The sequence below is a fragment of the Chelmon rostratus genome, chromosome 12, assembly GCF_017976325.1.
Source record: "Chelmon rostratus isolate fCheRos1 chromosome 12, fCheRos1.pri, whole genome shotgun sequence".
In the NCBI taxonomy this organism is placed as follows: Eukaryota; Metazoa; Chordata; class Actinopteri; order Chaetodontiformes; family Chaetodontidae; genus Chelmon; species Chelmon rostratus.
In genome coordinates, this window is record NC_055669.1 from 27,693,791 (window position 1) to 27,711,275 (window position 17,485).

A 17,485-nucleotide genomic window follows, 5' to 3' on the forward strand; every position below is an offset into this window, starting at 1 on the left:
TATGACACTGCTAACTTCAACAGTGCCATGTACAAGGAGGTTGTTAGATAAAGTCAATCAGAATCTCAAGTGGGCTAGTATGAAGATTAAGCCTAGTAAGTCAAGGAGTATTTCAATATACAGAGGGAAAGTAAGTGATAGAAAGTTTGCTATAGATGGTGAGGAAATCCCAACAATTAGGGAGAAATCAGTTAAGAGTCTAGGACGGTGGTACAATGTGGACCTGAATGATGTTGAACAGGTTGTGCAATTTAGAAAGGATGTTGCAGAAGGGCTGGAGAGAATAGATAAATCAGGGCTCCCAGGAAAACTGAGGTTGTGGTGCTTGCAGTTTGGCTTGTATCCTAGGTTAATGTGGCCAATGTCAGTATATGAAGTCCCATTATCTGTAGCAGAGACAATGGAAAGGCTAGTTAGCTCTTATATTAGAAAATGGTTGGGTGCTCCCAGGTGCTTAAGCAATGTAGCTTTGTATGGGAAAGGAATGCTTCAGCTGCCAGGATCCAGTCTAACAGAGGAGTTTAAATGCACTAAGGTTAGGACAGAACTTTTATTATCTGGGAGTAAGGACATGTTAGTTAGCAATGTGGTTCCGAATCCTTCTGGGGGGAGGAAATGGAACCCAAGGGCAGCAGTGCAGGAGGCAGAGGCAGCTCTTAGGCATGCAGAAATAGTAGGAAATGTTCAATTTGGCCGGGGAGGCTTGGGGCTTGGCCCAGGCAAACCAGTGTGGAATAAAGCAGGTCTAAAGGAGAAAAGAAAGCTTGTAGTGGAACAGGTGCGTAGGCAGGAGGAGTTGTTAAGAGGGGCAAAAGCAGTTGGTCAAGCCAAACAGGGACAATGGTTGAATTGGGAAGGTGTTGAGAAGAGGAAACTTAGTTGGAGGGACCTGTGGAATATGGAGGAAGGCCGTATTAAATTTCTGATAGGGGCGACATACGATGTGTTGCCAACCCCGCAGAACCTAAGTCTCTGGGTACAGGGCGATCAATCGTGCCCACTCTGCTCAGGTACAGCAAGTTTAAAGCACATTTTGTCAGGTTGTAGAATTAGCTTATCACAAGGCAGGTATACATGGCGGCATAATCAGGTGCTGAGAAGCTTAGCCGCAGGCATTGAGGAGAGAAGGAAGCAGGTGAATTCTGGAAGTTCTAGAAAGGAGAGGTAAGATGTGCAGTTTGTTCGAGAGGGGGAGAAAAATAAAGCTGCTAAGTCAGGGAGAAAGCAGGGAGGTGGCTGCCTGGTAGGGGCTGATGATTGGCAAATGCAGGTCGACTTGGGAGGACAGCTAGTTGTGCCCCAGGAAATAGTTTATAGTAATCTGAGGCCAGACATTGTCTTATGGTCCATGAGTAAAAAGACTGTGTATTTTATTGAGTTAACAGTCCCTTGGGAAAATTCAGTGGAGGCAGCTTATGAAAGGAAGAAGACTAAGTATGCAGATTTAAAGACAGAATCTGAGCAGAGGGGATGGAAGACCAGGGTCTGTCCGGTTGAAGTGGGGTGTAGAGGTTTTGTTGCAGGGTCAGCTGTTTCACTGTTGAGGGAGCTGGGAGTGCATGGGCAAAATTTAAGAAAGACAGTGAGGGAGATGTCAGATGAGGCTGCTAGGTCTAGTCAGTGGATATGGATCAGGAGAAATAATAGTAGTTGGGGGGTGAAATAGGGACAGTGGGGGGGGCAGGCAGAGGACATGCATGCCTAACCCGGCAAGAGAAGAGGTTAAAGTCTGAACAAGACACCTCTCCTCTGCTCTGCTTTCCCCGTCTGCCAATAGGAAGAGAACCAGGAAGTTTAGATAAGGTGAGGGTGTGGCCAGCTAGAGTCTCTCTTTGGGACCATGCGGCCTGTTCAGGTGAGTTTGCGTGGTAAGACACAGAGTTGGCTTGTTTTTTGATCTTTTTGGTTGTTTTCCTGTTTTGTCTGCTTCTTGAAGGAAATGTTAGGGTTTGTTTTCCTGCTCTGTTTGCTTTTTGAAGGAAATGGTAGGGTTTGCTGCTTCTTGAAGGAAATGTTAGAAGAGGCTGTTAAATCTAGTCTGTGGTTTAGGCCTCCACCTTCAGCACCTTCTAAATTTTCCACCCCCTACCCGAACAAGGGTCTGTATCCAATCCCTACTTTCATCTTTTGACTCTACCTCTTTATTTTCTATCCCCTACCCGAACCAGGGTTTGTATTCCCACCCCGCTTTTTCTTGGTGCAGTTGGTGAGAGGCAGGGGTAGATGATGGTAGTGTGGCAATCGGCAGTTACATGTGGCATCTAGGCCTGTGGTAGCATTGTAGCAGCTAACAATAGCTAAAGCGGTGAGAGTATGATAGTATCTTAGCAGTTAGTATTGGTAGCTAGCAATTAACATTAACAGTATAGGTGAATCTAGCGTTATTGTCTTCTTCTGTTCCTCTTAGCAGGTAGCGGTTAGCACATAACATTAGCTAAATGGTAGCATCGGAACTGTATTGTCTTCTTCTGTTCTTCCTAGCGGTTAGCAGTAGCATTAGCAATAGTTAAATGGTAGCATCGGTACTGGCCACTACCTGGAGCATCTCTGGGTCAGTTGAACGTGGCGGTGCTGTTTGGATTGTGTAGGAGCAGTGTGAACTGGCACTAGGGGGGGTGACTCTGGGACGCCGGAGTTCACTGCCTAACCTCCTGGAGGTGTAGTGGGACTAAGTAGGCGAAACACTGTTGAAGGGAGGTTTCCACCTGATGACCCCCAGAGACGTGTTAGGAATCACTGCTCTTTGGCAGGTATAGAGGCAGATTAGAGCTCCAAGGTTCTTCACTGAGAATGAATCCTCTTTTTGAGCACAAGTATCTTGTGTTTAAATTAACTAAATTTAGTTTCATGGAAATTGTTTAGTTACTTTTTTCAGGATTATTTTTGAGTGAATGTTTTTTTAGTTGTTTTTGGTTATTGTCCTTTCGGAAGCAATACGAGAAGGTATGAAGGATTGCTGGGCACGGGAAGTCCACAAAGGTGGTTCCCTGCATCTCCTGATGGTCAACAACTGGTATTCATCACAGATAAGCTGTGACACATCACTGAGGATTGGCCTCTCAGGAGTCACAAAGCTAATCCACATTGTTATTTTTGACCTCACATCTGTTTCTTTGTCATAAAGATACCAGTTTCTAGTTGCTTTACATATACTGAGTCCAGTTAGATTTACTTGTGCACAATATATGAGAAAGGTTTTCTGTTTTGTTAATGTTTACATGAGCAATGTTAAGTTTTTGTCTCCTTTTCTAGTTAATTTCTTCATAAAGATAAAATGACTCAAACTGCAGAATGGGGAAAGTTAGCTAATAAACCCAGTTATACCAGTACTCTGTTTGAAACATCTGACAGGGGCCAGCCAGTCAAAAGACTGCGACATCACGAATATGAGGTTTTTGTTTTGTCTCTCAGTGATTCAGGACCACTGCGACTTGCCAGAACCCCGTCACCACCAGAAGATGAGAGTCCACCGGAGAGTCCAGATGCTAGCACCAATCACATGCTCCGCCCCATCTCACCTGGACCACCACGGCCCAAATCCCCTACACAGGTACATCAGATATTATTTAGCCCAGATCCTAATAATAATAGAATCTAATCATAAGTGGATCCAGATCTCCCATGCAGGATGTTGTTATCCTACCTGGATCCAGATCTCCATTACAGGTAGATCCAGATCCTTATCACAGGTACACCTAATCCTGACTGTATCCAGATTGCCATTAAAGGTAAATGTTGTCCTAACTGGATCCAGTTCCGTATAGGCAGGTCTAATTGTGACTCCACCCAGATCTGTAGCAGAGGTAAATGTTATACAAACTGGATCCTGTTCTCCATCACAGGTATTTGTTAGATGTGACTGGAGAACATGAAATATGCAGTTTATATAAATGTTTAGATGACATAATAAGACAATATGTTTGTGATTGATAGATAATATAGTATTGTTTATAAATAATAGCAATTGATAGATAAGCGTGACTAATGGGTAATATAATGATCGATAATCGTGATTGATGGATGATACTGATTGATGGATTACAGTGATTAATCGATATAGTGAAATGACTTCAGCAACAGCAGACAGTGTTTCTATATATTTCACTGTTCAGTCGACTGTTCACAGTAACTTTCTGTGACTGTTTTTCTTTGCTGCACACTTTTGTCTGTTAATTGGTGAGTGAACATGTAACAACAGATTATGCCATTTGTCTGTTTTATGTATGTGTTGGGTGGATATATAACACAACCGCTGTTATATACTGTTAGTGATACCTTTAAAGTAGAATATCACCTCGTGTCCAGTGACTGTTTACTGTTAGCCTTCATTAGTGTTTACATGTTTGTCGAATGGATTTGGGCAAATATGTGTATGTATGTTGGTGTATGTGTGATGTACAGTATGTGTGTGTCTATAGGTAAAGTCACACAGTGTGTTTCTAGAACACTGGTTCCCAGTCTTTTCTGTAACAGACTCATCCAACATCTTGGTGTTAGCCAACCTTTAATGAGTTGCAGTTCTTGCAGGGCTCAGCACGCGGAACTAAAATCTCTGGATGTTTGAGTGATGGACACATGATGCAACATTGCAGCAGAAACAGTGAAGCTGCTCACAGCTGAGAAAATGCATACAAAATGTGGATGGTGGGGAGATGGCTCTGCAACATCTCAAAACCAAAAAGTGATCCCTCTGTAGAGATTCATTCAGTGCCAGAAGGTTGAGTCTAAATCTCTGGACAGCAGTGATCAGCCTTAACAATTTCTGTTACCTTGAAAGGAGCAGTGACATACATGTGACGAGGCCAGGTGAAAGATCAGTGAGCACTGTGGCTGCATATAACTGGAACACATTGGCGGACCAACACCTCAAATTTCTTTGCCCTTAAAGGATTACCATTGGGAACCAGCGTTATAGAATGTATCATCCACCATTAGAGCAATAGAGTAGAAATTGTGGTATAATTCATCAGAATTGCTCCTGTAGTTCTGTGTTTTGTATGGGGCCAGAACAGTGACCATAAATTTTGCCATCAAAAATCAAATTTGGCATTGAAAAAGGAAACATTGTCACTGAAACACTATTGGCACTAAAACGAGTATTGACACTGAAAAATAAAACACAAGCATGAAAAATATTTGATTTCATTTTGATATTTTTGGATTTTGATGTGTTTTTCTTTTTTCTTCACTGCTGTCTTTTTTTTACACTGTTAGGTTTTTTCAGTGTCACTGGTTTTCAGTTTCAATTTTCTCTCAACATTTTGTTGTGGAGTGAAGGGATTTTTGCTTAATGAGCTAGTTACTGTCAGTGTGTCCCACCAGCAACAAACTATTTTAATTCTCCCTCAGTACGTTGAAGAGACGGAGATGGCTTCATCTCTTTCTTGCACTTTGATATTCGCTGTGAAACACTCACCCTTTTGCCAAGAAATAAAAAGACAACGTCGTAAAGTATCTGTGCTACAGGCAGAAACTCAAGTTTTATCTGTATTGACAGTCTTTCACTGTGATTGTGTGTGTTACTGACTGACTGACTGACACCCCCTGCACTGACTTTATATTCTATTCTGCATCCTGAAATCTGACACAAATCATGGAAATATTTAAGTATTTAAGGAAACTGCATATCGGCACCTTTAGCCTGTCTGATTTCTGGGAAGTGTTACCTGCTGCCTGCATTGAAGATCAGAGGGATGGTTTGAGGAATTATTCTTTATCCAGAGCATAGACCTTCTCTTTGTGAGAACCTATACTTATATGCTACCAAATAAAGAATTTAGTTGATCTCCTCATTTACATGTTTTTCCTTTCCTGGTGTCTGCCAAAGAATAGGGTAAAAGAAATAGCAAGATATAGATTTGGTCCCGACCCATAAGTAAACCTTTCATGATTCACAGCAGTTGTTGTCGACACTGGCTGCTGACCTAATCCACGTTTTAATACTGTGACACTGTCAACAGAAATACAATAGAAGCACTTCCATCCTACGTTTCCACCACAGTTTAGTTGAAGCCCTGCAACCAACCAACAACCAACTATTGCATCCTTACTGTGGCAGCCCCACAGGTGCAACCAGTTTTAAATAATAGTAGTTCATCTTAACAATAAAAGGCAAAGCGTGTGGTGTCATTGTTTCGGTATCGTCCACGTGTGGCTCCATCCATTCTGTTTGATTTATCACATTAAACAGTGACGTAGATCAGAAAAAGTAAAGACGTGCTGCTAAATCAAACTTACTCTGGAGTTGATTTCATAATGGGTCATCATATGTTTTGGCAGCTTAAAAAGGGACCACCGGTGCCCCCACCACCAAAGGTCACACCGACCAAGGAGGTGGCAGAGGAGCAGATCATCGACCTTTTTGGAGGAGAGTTTCTGCCAGCACCTTCACCCTCACAGGTCTGTGAAGTTGTCACAGGTTTAATGTGTTCATTGATAAAACCAGACAACTAATGCACAGCGTGTTGTATTCGCAGCCCAACGAACGACCAGGAGAATCCCTTCTCGACTTGGACTTTGACGCTTTTCAGCCAGACGAAAGTGTTTCACCGATACCACAGGTTGTGTTTGCAGTGTAGCCATGTACACATGAACATGTTTAACTGAATAAAGAAATGCCAGCACCAGAAGCTGCATCAACACACTGGTCTTATTGATTGAACGACGGTGTTAAAACTATAGTTTACTAAACCAGTGACTACAAAAAACTCGCAGATTTGCATAATTCACCTGCTCTCAGCATATTTTAGGTGACCGATTGCTTGACAGGTAGACAGTTAACTGATCACCTGATGATGACGCTGTTCATTGGTGCTCTAATGACTTTGATATTTACTCTCTTGGCATTGGAACAATATACAATAATAAGTAAAAGTTAACCATCATTATAGGTTACATTTAGTGACATATGAGTGGAGATGTCTGATCAGAGTCAAAAGTATAGTTTATCATTCCCAGTCTGTCTCTGTTACTCCATCAGGAGCTGTTCTTGAAATGACTTTGTCATCAGCTTGAAATGGGTTCATGTACATTAACAGCTTGTACTCTGGCCTTTTCAGACAGCTGTACCTTGGGATATGTGGTCGGTGAGTAAAGTCTTCTGTCTCATTTTAAGTTATTTAAGGATATAACTTTACACTGTTAGTTATCATATTTAAACCTATATTTATTCTCAAATTATTATTGAGGGTAAAATGTCACTTATCTGGAGAGTAGGGGATGAATGAAAAGTGAAGGTGGTCAAAAAACTTTACAGTTGTGCAATATGTTTGTCTGTAGATATGAACCATATTTTATCACTTTTTTTAAAGGCAAACGCCCAAACAGCTCAGCCTGTAAGTACACACATCTACACAACACATCTGATCATTCACTGCTGATGAAGAGCAAGTTTAAAGTTAAACACACTCAATGATATTGTTACATACATTGTGTATCCCCGTGTTCAAATGTCCCCTCCCAAAAAAAACAACCCTCAAAATATTGAAAAAACAGTGCAATCATGACATACATGAAGCATGGCACTTCAATGAATGATTGACGAATAATTTTCCTCCAAAAATATTGAAAAATGCTCTCTGATAGCCGTGTTTGTAGTTCTTTAACAGAATCTTAATTTGCCAAAAGAATTCGAAGTGAATCTGTTTGATATTGTATTATATCAGTCTTTGTTTGTGCCACTAGTCCCTTGATTGTTACATTGTTCTTTGTCTTAAAAAAACAAAAGTCTGTGTATTTTCATGCACTGGCCCTCCAGTCAGACTTGGTACTCTGAGTTGGGGTGGGGGCTGGGCACAAACTTTAACACCTTCCCTGCCTTTCCCAAGCAGGCTGCAGATGACGGCTTCGTCGCCGACTGGTCTGCTGACTTTGGTTCATTGTCATCTAATGGAGATGCTACTTCAGGAGCCGAGGCTGCTGCTGTAGGGCCGGAGGGGACACAGGGTGGGGCACAGGGTGGGGCTCAGGGCTGGCCCCAGGCAGACGGCTGGCAGCCAGGTGAAGACACAACTACACCTCCTCAGGACAGTGAGACAGCCACAGCAGCTCAAGTTGAGGTTAGCAGCTCGGACTCTCAATGTATTCCCAGCCTTCAACCCTCTGCAGACAAAGGTGATGAAGATGAAACAGGGCGGGCAGATTCAGAGGGAGATTCAGCATGGCTGGAAGACCGCAGGAAGTCCACCCCAGGACTTATATTCACCAATGAGTATGGTGAACAGATTGAGGACAGCACAGAGGACAGACAAGACAAGTGGTCTAGGTCTCCAGATGGGTCTGGATCTGAATATGAGACTGCTGAGGAGTGGGGTGATGGAGGTCAGGGGGGAGGCTGGGCAAGTGCTGATGATGAAATTTCATGCGAAGAACATTGCCCAGTGAACGCCTTGGAGGGGTGGGGAAGTGGATTTGATGGGGTTACACAGCTTTTACCAAAGAGTGGTGAAGTAGGCAACTGTTCAGCTGAGGAAGAGCTGCCAGGGAAACAAACTGATCTCACATCAGTTTACAGAGAATGTTCTGAAACTGCAGGGGAACAAGACCAACAAGCTTTTACATCCGGAACACAGGGAGGTGCGTTTGATTCAGATCCTTCTGCTGAAACACAGGGAGGAGGTGCGTTTGATTCAGATCCTTTTGCTGAAACACAGGGAGGAGGTGCGTTTGATTCAGATCCTTTTGCTGAAACACAGGGAGGAGGTGCGTTTGATTCAGATCCTTTTGCTGAAACACAGGGAGGAGGTGCGTTTGATTCAGATCATTTTGCTGAAACACAGGGAGGAGGTGCGTTTGATTCAGATCCTTTTGCTGAAACACAGGGAGGAGGTGCGTTTGATTCAGTTCCTTCAGCTGAAACACAGGGAGGAGGTGCGTTTGATTCAGTTCCTTCAGCTGAAACACAGGGAGGAGGTGCGTTTGATTCAGATCCTTTTGCTGAAACACAGGGAGGAGGTGCGTTTGATTCAGATCCTTTTGCTGAAACACAGGGAGGAGGTGCGTTTGATTCAGATCCTTTCGCTGAAACACAGGGAGGAGGTGCGTTTGATTTAGATGCTTCAGCTGAAACACGGGGAGGAGGTGCATTTGATTCAGATCGTTTTGCTGAAACACAGGGAGGAGGTGTGTTTGATTCAGATCCTTTTGCTGAAACACAGGGAGGAGGTGCGTTTGATTCAGATCCTTTTGCTGAAACACAGGGAGGAGGTGCGTTTGATTCAGTTCCTTCAGCTGAAACACAGGGAGGAGGTGCGTTTGATTCAGATCCTTTTGCTGAAACACAGGGAGGAGGTGTGTTTGATTCAGATCCTTTTGCTGAAACACAGGGAGGAGGTGCGTTTGATTCAGTTCCTTCAGCTGAAACACAGGGAGGAGGTGCGTTTGAGTCTGTTCTTTCAGCTGAAACACAGGGAGGAGGTGCGTTTGATTCAGATCCTTTTGCTGAAACACAGGGAGGAGGTGCATTTGATTCAGATCCTTTTGCTGAAACACAGGGAGGAGGTGCATTTGATTCAGATCCTTTTGCTGAAACACGGGGAGGAGGTGCGTTTGATTCAGATCCTTTTGCTGAAACACAGGGAGGAGGTGCGTTTGATTCAGATCCTTTTGCTGAAACACAGGGAGGAGGTGCGTTTGATTCAGATCCTTTTGCTGAAACACAGTTTGGGGACACGGGGGGTGGTTTTACATTTGATGAGACCTCCGGAGAAGGTGAAGTTGTGGCCACTGGAGGTGGAAGAAGTGGGTGGGATACAGACCCTTTTGCCAACAGTTTCCCAGCAGCCTCCAACACCACTTCCTGGCAGGAAGTTAGTGACAGCAGTGGCTTCAACTCTTCCATCGCTCAACGAAACTCTGCGCCTGTCTCAGCAGCAGAAGGAATTAAAGACGTTAATGTTCCCAGAATTCAAAAAGAACCAGAAAATTCAGACATGTCCGAAGATGAGGCTGCAAACCGGAGATTTGGGAAGTTGTACCAAGAGCTAGATACAGAAAAGGAAGAGGTATTGGACTTCCTACCCTCTCCAGTGTAGTAGATTATAGCATAGAGTAGACTAGAACAAAATGAAAACCCTTTTCCTACTTTCTACTCTCCCACATATCGAGAAACAAAGTGAAAGTAGTCGCCTAAAACCTGGATCCCAGCCTGAGCTCCTCCCGCCTCTCCTCTTGCTTGCTTTGTTCCTTCCATACTTTAGTTTTCATTCCGAATCCATCTGTACGACTCATGAATCTTTCCTGAAGGTTTTCAATACTGATTCTGTGTCTTTGCAATTCAATTCAGGTGACCGATGCATTTAATGGATTTTCACAGGTAATTTCTCAAAGTAAACCTAAATTTGCACACAATGTCCTGATGAAATTATGAAAGACACTACAAGCAAAAGATGATCATTTCATATTTAACCAGTTAGTTAACTCGTTACTGGAGGAGTGTCAGTCAGCCTGTGAAGTGTTACATTAAAAGAGACATTGACCCTAACTGCATGCTTACATCATGAAACCATCAGAGGACAATTTCCCCAGAAATGTCCTTTATTCTGTCATCTGTTAAAATGTTGTCTCTGAATATGCCATCTCTGAACTCTCTTCTCTTAATGTGTCTTTTCTTAATATTTCGTCGCTTAATCCTCATCACTTACTGTCAAGTCTCTTCATATCTCATCTGGTCAACATTTAATTCTCATCATTGAATTCTGTGTCTCATAAAATCTCGTGTCTGTATGTCTTGTCGCTTAATATCTTTTCTCTTAGAATCTCTTCTCTTAAGACGTCTCTTAATATCTCGTCTCGTCTTTTAATCCTCATCTCTAAATGCATCGTCTCTTAAAATCTTGTGTCTTCATAGCTTGTCTCTAAATTTCTTGTCTCTTAGTGCCTCTTCTTTTAATACATTGTCTTTTAATTATTGTCTCTTCGTATCTCATCTCTCAATATCTCATCTCCTAATAGCTCATCTCTTAATGCCTCATCTCTTAATGTCTTATCTCTTAACATCTCATCTCTTTGTATCTCGTCACGTAATAATTCATCTCTTAATGTCTCTTCGTATCTAGTCTTTTAATATCTTGGGTCTTTTCTCTCAATATCTCGTCTCTTAATTCTCATCTATTAACGCCTCATCTCTTAATATCTAGTCTCTTCATGTAATATCTCATCCAGTGATGTTTCGTCTCGTAATACCTCCTCTCTTAATTCTTGTCTCTTCATGTTTCATCCTTTGTTTGTTTCTTAATAGCGTCTCTTAATATCTCATTGCTAAATGTCTGAACTCTCAATATCTCGTGTCTTAATGTTTCATCTCTTAATTCCCATTTCTTAATGTCTCGTCTTTCAGTATTGTCTGTGAATGTCCTGTATCTTAATATTATATTAATATTCTTCATTTTCTGTGAAGGTTAAACAATCCTGTATTTCCTGTGCCTAACCAACATTTGTGACTCTTCTGTGTTTTCAACATGTGCACTATGAAGGATGCCACCCCCCCATCATTTTTTGCTGATTTTGATAAGATGGTAAGTTTGAAACTTTAGTACATCATGTGCAATATTTTATTGTAGGTAGTATATGCATGTATATGAGGAATGGTGTGTCAATTTCTTCTTCTTTTGATTAATTTACTACAACTTATATTCTTTAATCTGTTTGTTGCACACATTTTGTCATTTTTATTTCTTCTTTCTGTTTGATCTACAGTTTTTTTTTTGTTTTCCTCAAAACATATTCTGATAAATCTTTGTCTGTAATAGTAATTTTTTAAAGCTGGTATGGTGGTTTTCCATCATTTGCTTCATTCGGTGTGAAGCCATGAATGTTCCATTTAGACACCTCTAAAGAATTATGAGCATTTTATTCCATTTTATACAAAATGTTTGTGGCTAAAGTGCCGGGTGGACCTGGATGGAGTCGACACTGGCGCGTTTTGAGCTGCCGCTGCTCCCTGGCCTCTTTTAAGTAATTTTAATTAATTTTATCATCTGTGGACTTTGGAGTTGTTGTTTCTGTGTGGACCATTTGTTAATCCAGTCCTCCTATTATACTATATGAACTGACATCCGTGTCTGTGTGTGTTTGGGCCAAGATTAGCCTACCTGTTGCCTCCACCGTTGTCAGAGCCTTTGACCACTATGTGGATTAACTGTGTGGCTTGTGCTCGCTTGGACTGTCCTGTCTTTTGTCATCATCTATCGACAGCACTGCTCCAGTACTCAGCTGCTGAGCTTCATAAGCTCCACTTACACCACCACCTCTGCCTCTGCACCCGGACATCCTACACCTGCCTTGTGAGAAATACATTTGTTCTGTCAGAACTTTCAATACAACAAACCCAACTCCATCAAGTAATTTTGGTCTACTGCTCAACGTCCACTGAAGAACACCAGTCGTCGTGCTGATCACAGTGTGTTAGCCTGCCTAGCTAGGTCGGCTAACACGGCTGTCAAACTCAGTAGTACTACTGTCAACTTTGGTCTCCTCAACATCCGCTCCCTCACCAGTGAGGGGCATCTTGTGCAGGATCTCCTTGTTGACCGTAAGCTTGACTTTTTGTGTTTAACTGAAACGTGGCAGAGGCCAAATGACGTTACCTTTCTCAATGATGCCACTCCTCCGGGGTTTGTGTACATATCTGACCACGTGTCTCCGGCCGAGGGGAAGGTCTTGCAATAATTTACCAAAAGAAGTGGAGGATAGCACCTGTGAATGCTCCTGTCTGCCACTCATTCGAGGCCACTGTATGTCAGCTCTCTGGACCTGTTCCCACTATCGTTGCCACTCTGTATCACCCATCAAAGTCCAACAAGGATTTTATTCCTGACTTTGCTGTCTTCCTGACGCACCTTTCCTCGCCAAAGACTTCACATCCTGTTTGGACAGTTTATGTTAACTTTCCCACAAATATCAAAGGACACATTTTGGATTTAATCTGCTGGTCAGGTGTTACACCTGTTGACTGCAAAGCACATTCCTTCCCTGTCTCGGACCGTATACTGTTGTCTTTCTGTCTCACAATTTTACTCTTCAAATCCAACCCTTCACGTGCTATAACTTTAATTAAGGACATCAACAGCCTTGCCAGTGCTGACAGTTTTTCTATCCCAGATGAACTGCTCTCCCACTACAACAACTGCCTCCATAACCTTCTAAATAATCTTGCTCCACTCAAAACCAGATCTGTCTCATTAACTGTCACTGCAGCGTGGTTCACTTCCACTCTTCGACAGTTAAAAGCAAAAGGACGTCAACTTGAAGACTCCACAGGAAAACTGGTCTCACTGTGCACAAAGACATGTATTCAAACCACATTCTCCACAACAAAGACTGCATATTGAAAGCCAAATCTACAATCCATCTATAACTCTAGTTTAATCCGTTCAAATGAAGGACACTCCAAGGCCCTCTTCTCCCTCCTGACAAATATTACAAAACCACCAGACTCACTTCCTCCTCACTTGCACTCCTCTGATTTCTGTAACACTATCATACCATTCTTCACTTCAAAAATCGAACATATCCACTACCAACCTTTACCCACTTCTGCTCCGTATTAATCTGTGCTAGTTCGATTTACCCGGACCAATTCACTTTCAGCATTCACCCTACCCTCTATTCAATTTAATTTTTCAATTCAGTTTTATTTATATGGCACCAAATCACAACTGAAGTCGTCTCAGGACACTTTACATATAGAGCAGGTGCAGACCAAACTCTTCATCTACAGAGACCAGCAGTTCCCTCATGAGCAAACACCTGGAGACAGTGGCGAGGAAAAACTTCCTTTTAGGAGGCAGAAACCTCGAGCAGAACCAGGATCAGGGTGGGCGGCCATCTGCTTTGACCGGTTGGGTGGGGGAGAGAGAGAGAGAGAGAGAGAGAGACAGAGAGAGACAGAGAGAGAGACAGAATTAGTACAAACTCAAGAAACCTGGTTCAGATCCCAACAACCTCAACAATTTTCATCCCATTTCGAAACTTTAATTCATCTCTAAAATTCTTGAAACAGTTGCTGCTCAACTCCATACCCATCTATCCTGCAATAATTTATATGAACAATTCCAGTCTGGTGTCCATCCCCTCCATAGCACTGAAATGGCACTTCTTACTGATGCCCTCCTCCCTGCTGCTTACTCCGGTTCACTATCCATTCTCCTCCTGCTTGACCTGAGTGTGGCCTCCGACACTATTTTGCACACCATTCTTCTGAATAGACTTTACTCCATTGTTATCACCAACACACCTCTCAACTGGTTTCATTCATATGTTTCAGGCCGTGCTCAGTTAATTCAGTTTAGATCATTCACCTCCAATGCAGTCCCTATCACCAAAGGTGTGCCCCAGGGCTCTTTCCTGGGGCCCCTGCTGTTCAGTATTTACCTCCTTCCCTCTTGGTCACATTTTCTGTAAACATCATATTCACTTTCACCGCTATGTGGATGACACCCAGCCCTACATCTCAACCAAACCTGATTCCTCACTTGCACCTTCTCCACGAACGAATTGCCTCCTAGAAATAAAATCCTAGTTAACTTCAAACTTTCTCAAATTTAACAGCAATAAGACAGAACTTCTTTTAATTGACACAAAATCCACATTAAACAAACTCCATAACTTCTCTATTCCCATTGATAACTCATCCATCTCCCCTCCCCTTAGGTGAAGAGTCTGGGTGTCATCCTCGACAGCACCCTCTCCTTCACCTCCCATATTAACCATGTCACCTGGTCTGCCTACTTCCACTTATGTAATATTAACCGCCCCCGTGCTTCTCTCACTCCCCACTCACTGCCATTCTTGTTCACAAGACTATTGCAGCTCTCTTCTGTTTGACGTCACACACAAAACCCTCTATAAATTACAACTGTTTCAAAGATTCAGCTGCCCGTATCATCACACGCACCCCCTTCATCCATCACACTCATTCTCAACAGCTCCACTGGCTCCCCATCACTGACTCACTCCCACATTTTAAATTCAAACTCAAACCTCATCTGTTCAGAGTAGTGAACTCCATCTGACCACCACCATTGTCCAATTTTCTCTCATTATTTCTTTTATCTTAAATCTTTTTAAATTGTATTTTATCTTGAACTCTGTGTTTGTTTTGTGTTATGTAAGGTGACCTTGAGTGTCCAGAAAGGCGCCTATAAATAAAATGCATTATTCTTATTATACTTCACAAGTTTTAGGGTTAACCACATTATTTTTTTGCCAAAGAACAAAGTTGATGCTGAACCAATTGAGGTACCTGAAGCCTCAGAGACAGAACCTGCTGAGAAACAAGACAATCCTCCAGTTTCCCCTCCTGGTGAGGAACCTCCGGCTCCCCCTGCTGCCAGTGTACCTGAAACTCCCCCTGCTGGAGGAGAGGCAAGCGAACATCCAGCTTCTCCTGCTGCAGAAGAGGTGGAAGAACCTGTAGCTGCCCCTGCTGGTGAGGAAGATACAGCAGAATGTCCTGGCAGCATGATGGAGGAGAATGCTGTGAGTTAACATCACTATGTCATCATCATCATCATCATCATCATCATCGCCATCATCATTATCATTACCATCATAATCATCATTACAATATCATCTTTGCTATCATCATCATCATCATCATCATCACCATCATCATCACCCTCTTCATAATCACCATCATCATTACTATATATGTCATCATACCATCATTAATAACATCACCACAATATCATCATCACAATCGTTATCAGGATCATCATCATCATCGTCGCCATCATCGTCGCTATCATCGTCATTGTCATCACTGTCATCAGCAGCTTCATCATCACGTCATCATCACCATCACAACAGCTTCATCATCATCTCATAGGATCACCATTTCATCTTCATCATTATGTCATTATCATCTTTTAATCCAAATCATTAGTTTTGTGTCAATAATGAACATTTAACACTAAATTACATATTCAGATTTTGAATTAATTGTTGTAATCAGTTTATGTGGAAAGATGGTAGGTTTATGGTTAGAGTTCGTCTCACTGTGAGTTTGTAATTTTTAAAGAATAATTGAAAAAATGTGATTTCTTCTCCAAAGTCAACTGTTGGATCTCCAGGCTCTGAAAAGGCAGAGCTTGGTGAGGTATGTACCTCCGATCTTTTTATTTGTTGTTGGCTTTTGTCAAGTTTGTCAGAATTTAGTCCTCAAAATGCAGCTGTTAATTTATCATTGGACCAAACTGATTAAACAATAAATAGTTCTGAGTGTGTTATTTTGTGAGTTTGTGTCACCCAACACTTCATGTGCCTTTTTTTTTAAACTCTGGTTTCATATGCAACTTTCACGCTGTATAAATGTTTTGTGTGAGTTTTCTAAGGCATTCTGAATCATATTTCAGACAATTTGATTTTGTGAGTCTACATGAAGCATACTGAACTATAATATCTCCAGTAAACGGCTATGCAAAGAAATAGAGGAATTTACAAAGATAATTTTGAGAATTAGTATAAAAAATTAGGATGACTGGGCCACACACAAAGTCAAACTTAATACTGTTAAAGATATATTAATGTGAAGATCAGTCCTTAAGGACAAGGTCAGATTTAAGACAACAGAAACTGGACACCACCCCTACAGAACACTGAACTCTAACTTATGTCATTTTATAACTTCATTATTGACCCTGTAACCTAAGTAAAAGATCTTGTTCTACAATAATTCATCAAATTATTGTTTTACAAGATCAGTTTTGTTGTTTCTTTCTGATCTAAATACTCATGACTTACACTGATATTTTATCTGAAATAATCGAACTCATATTGCTGTAAACTAACAGCTACTCTAAATTGTGGTTTGTGACTGTAAAAAACTTTCTGTTCCTGTTTAATGAAATCATTTGTGTTTGCACACAGATTCCCACTGCTGATGAAGCCACCACATCTCCAGGTGAAGCAGCCCCATCGGTAACTACCACTTAACGAATTAATATATCACTCAAATCTTATTTTAAAAATTAATTCAATAATAAATTATTTCAAAATTGGCATAGTCTATTTCAGGGGTTCTCAAATTGTTACTCAAAGGTCTGCATCTGATTTTATTTAAGGTCAGATACATTTTTTAGCCGTGATTTAGGAGCTGATAGCAAATTATCTGGTGTAATGTTCATGTTTAGCAGTACCACTCTCCAGCAGGTAACTCCATCATGACAGTGATGTCAACCATAGGGAAATAAGCTACATTAAAACCACATTCATCTGGGGACAGCATTGCTGTGAATGATGACTAGCTGATTATTGTTTCATATTTTCACTTTTTTACAAACTGTGTTAACAGACTTGTGAAAACATGGAAAATAATAATGTATAAGTATGTAAAGTCCATAATAAGTAGATACTTAACTAGAAAATACTGTCAGACCTCCACCAAGGACACAGTCACTGTTCAATACAAAACCAACAGTTCAACTACAAATGAATGAGTCCTTACCTCAACCAAAAAGATCCCTTTTCAGCATCCAGGAATCAAGCC

General features: G+C 41.7%; 1 protein-coding gene across 6 annotated transcripts in view; it reads left to right on the forward strand.

Moving 5' to 3' along the window:
• amph (amphiphysin) overlaps positions 1 to 17,485 on the forward strand; it is a 38,989-nt gene that overhangs the window by 19,225 nt on the left and 2,279 nt on the right. The window contains exons 10-20 of one of the 6 annotated variants that reach the window (XM_041948528.1): positions 3,412 to 3,550; positions 6,280 to 6,399; positions 6,477 to 6,560; positions 7,059 to 7,085; positions 7,311 to 7,334; positions 7,830 to 8,057; positions 10,283 to 10,312; positions 11,472 to 11,513; positions 15,211 to 15,477; positions 16,052 to 16,096; positions 16,867 to 16,917. In XM_041948528.1, the coding sequence (XP_041804462.1) occupies positions 3,412 to 3,550; positions 6,280 to 6,399; positions 6,477 to 6,560; positions 7,059 to 7,085; positions 7,311 to 7,334; positions 7,830 to 8,057; positions 10,283 to 10,312; positions 11,472 to 11,513; positions 15,211 to 15,477; positions 16,052 to 16,096; positions 16,867 to 16,917 (1,057 nt within the window). The remainder of the gene's footprint in view (positions 1 to 3,411; positions 3,551 to 6,279; positions 6,400 to 6,476; positions 6,561 to 7,058; positions 7,086 to 7,310; positions 7,335 to 7,829; positions 8,058 to 10,282; positions 10,313 to 11,471; positions 11,514 to 15,210; positions 15,478 to 16,051; positions 16,097 to 16,866; positions 16,918 to 17,485) is intronic. The other 5 variants (XM_041948529.1, XM_041948530.1, XM_041948531.1 and 2 more) reach the window with 5 other exon arrangements.